At 39.1% G+C, this 3,707-nt stretch overlaps 1 protein-coding gene across 1 annotated transcript; it reads left to right on the top strand.

Annotated features, from left to right (window-relative positions):
- Positions 1 to 482: 482 nt before the first annotated feature.
- LOC131072650 (uncharacterized) lies at positions 483 to 2,802 on the top strand. Its single transcript, XM_058008884.2, has 10 exons — positions 483 to 923; positions 1,034 to 1,220; positions 1,298 to 1,431; positions 1,505 to 1,617; positions 1,695 to 1,782; positions 1,853 to 1,990; positions 2,074 to 2,229; positions 2,378 to 2,457; positions 2,555 to 2,604; positions 2,687 to 2,802. Exons 1-10 carry the CDS (start codon positions 483 to 485, stop codon positions 2,800 to 2,802), a joined length of 1,503 nt encoding a protein of 500 aa, XP_057864867.2.
- The last annotated feature ends 905 nt before the right edge of the window (positions 2,803 to 3,707 follow it).

Below are 3,707 nucleotides of genomic sequence, written 5' to 3'. Positions count from 1 at the left end.
TTTTATTTTCTCAAATTGTGAAACAACCAAAATGCACTGGTTATTAAAATAATGTTCTTAAAAGAAACTAGATACCATTTCCAATTTTCAACATTATAAGTGTCCATATATATTTGGACATTCCGTTCCAGTCAAGAGGCGCAGGAATATTTTATCTGCTCATGAACGGCCGAGCGGGAATAACCAGTAAAGCACAACTCCATGATGCACTTCCATTCAGCACTTCCTAGTTCAGGATTACCTGCATTGTTGCTTTCGATTCCGTGTCTATGAAGAATCAATTTGTTATTATCGATAAGGCCTACAGTAAACTGCCGCTATGTAGGTCTGAAAAGCTGCTCTTTAAGCCGGCCCGCTCACCATCAACAGTCAACTCGTTTAATCTCTTACAATATTAAATTTGGTATATATTCGACTGAATTGCTGAGAAATAAAAGTACTTCCGTCGAAATTTGGGAAACTTGGCTTAGAGTAGTGCTGAAATGGAATTCTATCCATTGAAGTTTAGATTGCTGTGTATAGCTCTTCTAGTGATGTGTTGCTTTCTGGAGGGAGGCTATTCTTTGGGAGTTGGTGGGCACACAGGGATTCCGGGAGCAATTCTCAACAAGAATCGACTGCGCGGTGGCTTTCTGGAGAAGTTAAGGAGATCTCGAATAACTCATTCTTATGTTACAAGTCTAAGTAAAGCTTCGTACGAGGAATACAACTATACTCAAGTTCTGGACCATTTTGGGTACACGCCAGAGAGCTATCAAACGTTTCCCCAACGATATTTCATAGACAAGTCCAATTGGGGCGGCCCTCAAACTAATTCTCCCATATTTGTATTTTTGGGTGCGGAAGGAAACATTGCATATGACGTCGGGTACGTTACGATAGACCAGGTTGCTGACTTCAAGGCTCTTGTGGTCTACATAGAGGTAGTATTACATTTTCACATTATATTACAAAACATAGTTGAGAAATTTCATTTATTTTCTGCTATGATGGGTATGTTAATAGGGCTAATTGTGGCAAGGTGTGTATGTAGCACCGTTACTACGGGACGTCAATGCCATTCGGGGGAAAGGAGGCTGCGTATGCGAATGCAAGCACAAGGGGTTATTTCACATCCACGCAGGCCTTGGCCGATTATGCGACCTTCATTGTTAATTTGATGAAAACATTAAAGGCGGAGAATTGTCCAGTAGTTGTGTTTGGTGCCTCCTATGGTGGAAGTAAGTAGTATTTCTTTTACATGATACTATATTATCAATTGAAAGTAGGATTCAATGACTGAAATGGTTTTGTGCAGTGTTAGCTGCATGGTTTCGCCTCAAGTATCCGCACATAACAATCGGCGCCCTTGCAGCATCTGCACCTATCCTTTCCCTCTACGACGTCGCTCCCACTTATGGATATGACAGCGTTGTCGCAAAAGATTTCAGAGTATGTCGATTCATCTCTTTCAGATTAATCTCTCTTATTATCATTAAATTTGACTTTTGAGATAATTTCGCAGAATGTCAGCGATATCTGCTACAAAAGAATTAATGAATCGTGGGATATGATGGACAAAATCGCGTCTAGCCCTCAAGGCTTGCTGACCCTAAGCAAACTATTTAATACTTGCGAGTAAGTGAACGTACTCTTCATACCTTATATTAATCGTCCTGTAATAAATATCTATTGACAGGCTATTCCTGAAGCAGGAATATTACGGATAAGGAGGCCCTTTACGATGATCTGGAATCAATGTACCGGGGCGCAGCACAATACGATTTCGAAGGAGTTAAAGGAGTAAATATACTACTAACCTTCTTGCTCATTAACTTAACTATGTCTATTATGTAACCTTGGCTTTCTGCAGATCTGCAATGCCATCAATAGCCTACCCGGAGATGCAAACACTGTTAGCAGAATAGCTGCTGCAGCAAATTACTCATTCGAAGGCCAATGCTTGGATTTGAGTCCATTTAATGATACTGAATTTGGATGGGATTGGCAGGTAAATGATGGCTCTTTTTTATTATTATAATTAGAACGAAATGAAATTAGGCTACCCGTCTAACACATTTAATTAATTGGCAGACTTGCACTGAAATGGTGCTCCCATTCAGCGATCCTCCTGGCACGACAATGTTTCCGCCCTCCAGCTTTGATATCAAGTCATTTTCCAGAGAATGCTATCTGAAATACGGTGTACTGCCACGCCAACACTGGGCTACAACAGAATTCGGAGGACACGTATATATTTTTTAATCTACTACGTATATATTTTTTAAAAAATGTTAAAGAGTGAAGTAATTTCAAGTTTTGACTACAGTTAAGCAGAAAACAATTTGGTTTGTGATTGATTTTTATTAAGATGGCCTTTGTTATAATTAACGTGCAGGACATAAAAAGAGTGTTGAAAGAATTTGGAAGCAATATCATTTTCTCCAATGGGTTAAGAGATCCATGGAGCAGTGGAGGGTAAGTGATTCTTTTTATGAGATTCCATTAGTCGTTCTATTATATTTTAACTTGTTCCTGATTTAGTTAATTGGGCATATTGTGGATGGAAGTTCAGTGTGTTGGCGAATATTTCTGAAAGCATTGTAGCTATTACCACCCAAGAAGGTAAGTTTGGCTCAGAATGTTTTCTTTCCATCCACTATCAAACAGAAAGAATATTATCTTATAACAATTCAATGTCACGCAGGAACACATTGCCAAGATATTGTTCTAAGTGACGGTGACGATCCCGCCTGGTTGAAAGAGCAAAAACAAAAAGAGATAATGATTGTCCAAAAATGGATCAACGATTATAAAAACTAATTTGAATTGTTTATCCCATTCAACAATATCTTCTACGTGTAATAAAATCATTTTTAAATGATTATTTGAGGTCTTTAAGAATGAAGAGTTCAATATTACCTTATCCATTTAAACTAATATCCTTTTAATTGTGTGACATTTCAATTTTTTAAAATTTTTTTTTAATGAATATGGATGTCGGATTTCATTAATTAGAAATTAGAATATATATTCACAAAAAAAAAGGTGGATGGACACAAAGTCACACCTTCAAAGTCATAGGGCATAGAACCCTGAATTAAAAAAAATTAGTCACAGGGGAAACCTTGAAGCAATAAACAACATATAAGTCGCTAAGTGGCAAGAAAAATTCCCATTGGTGGCAGGGGTGGATCCTTGTCATCAGGTTTACCCCAAGTGTAATCAGGGTTAAGAGTGACGTCAAAAATAGACCAACCATCGTAAACCTTTGTCATATTTTTTAGAAGCCAATGAATGTTTAGGAGAAATAGCAAGGGTGAGCTGAGGGAACCCTTTGCAGGGCATGGTGGCTGGCCCAATAGAACCACTGCAAGCTCCACCACCACTAACAAAATAACCATCACCTCCACTAGGAGAGGCTACAACCCCTCCCCAAGGAGATGGAGAGACGAAACGTTAATGCATAGGTATGGCAGATCCACGACCACACCATCGATAGGTAGTCTGAAACCTCGGAGAGTGAGACTGCCACACAAAAAAACTCTATCCCTACCTCCGACCTTGGGAGGGTGAATGATTGCGAGGGGAAGAAGGGTCTTCAAGGGGAACTCTAGCCACAGCACAAGGTGCATTGCCCCAATGGTCAAGGAGAACCTATCCGCAAAGGAACTTTATTTGCTTGAACTTGAATTTATAAAAGCACATTGGAGCATATGAGAGCTTTA

This window comes from Cryptomeria japonica, chromosome 10 (genome assembly GCF_030272615.1).
Source record: "Cryptomeria japonica chromosome 10, Sugi_1.0, whole genome shotgun sequence".
NCBI lineage: Eukaryota > Viridiplantae > Streptophyta > Pinopsida > Cupressales > Cupressaceae > Cryptomeria > Cryptomeria japonica.
The sequence above is the reverse complement of the archived record's forward strand: the minus strand, read 5'-3'. Positions and strand labels throughout refer to the sequence as shown.

Coding starts and splice junctions, on each gene's coding strand:
- LOC131072650 (XM_058008884.2), top strand. CDS start 483: ATGGAATTCTATCCATTGAAGTTTAGATTGCTGTGTATAGCTCTTCTA. Junction 924..1,033: donor CTCTTGTGGTCTACATAGAG/GTAGTATTACAT, acceptor GTGTGTATGTAG/CACCGTTACTACGGGACGTC. Junction 2,458..2,554: donor GATCCATGGAGCAGTGGAGG/GTAAGTGATTCT, acceptor ATGGAAGTTCAG/TGTGTTGGCGAATATTTCTG.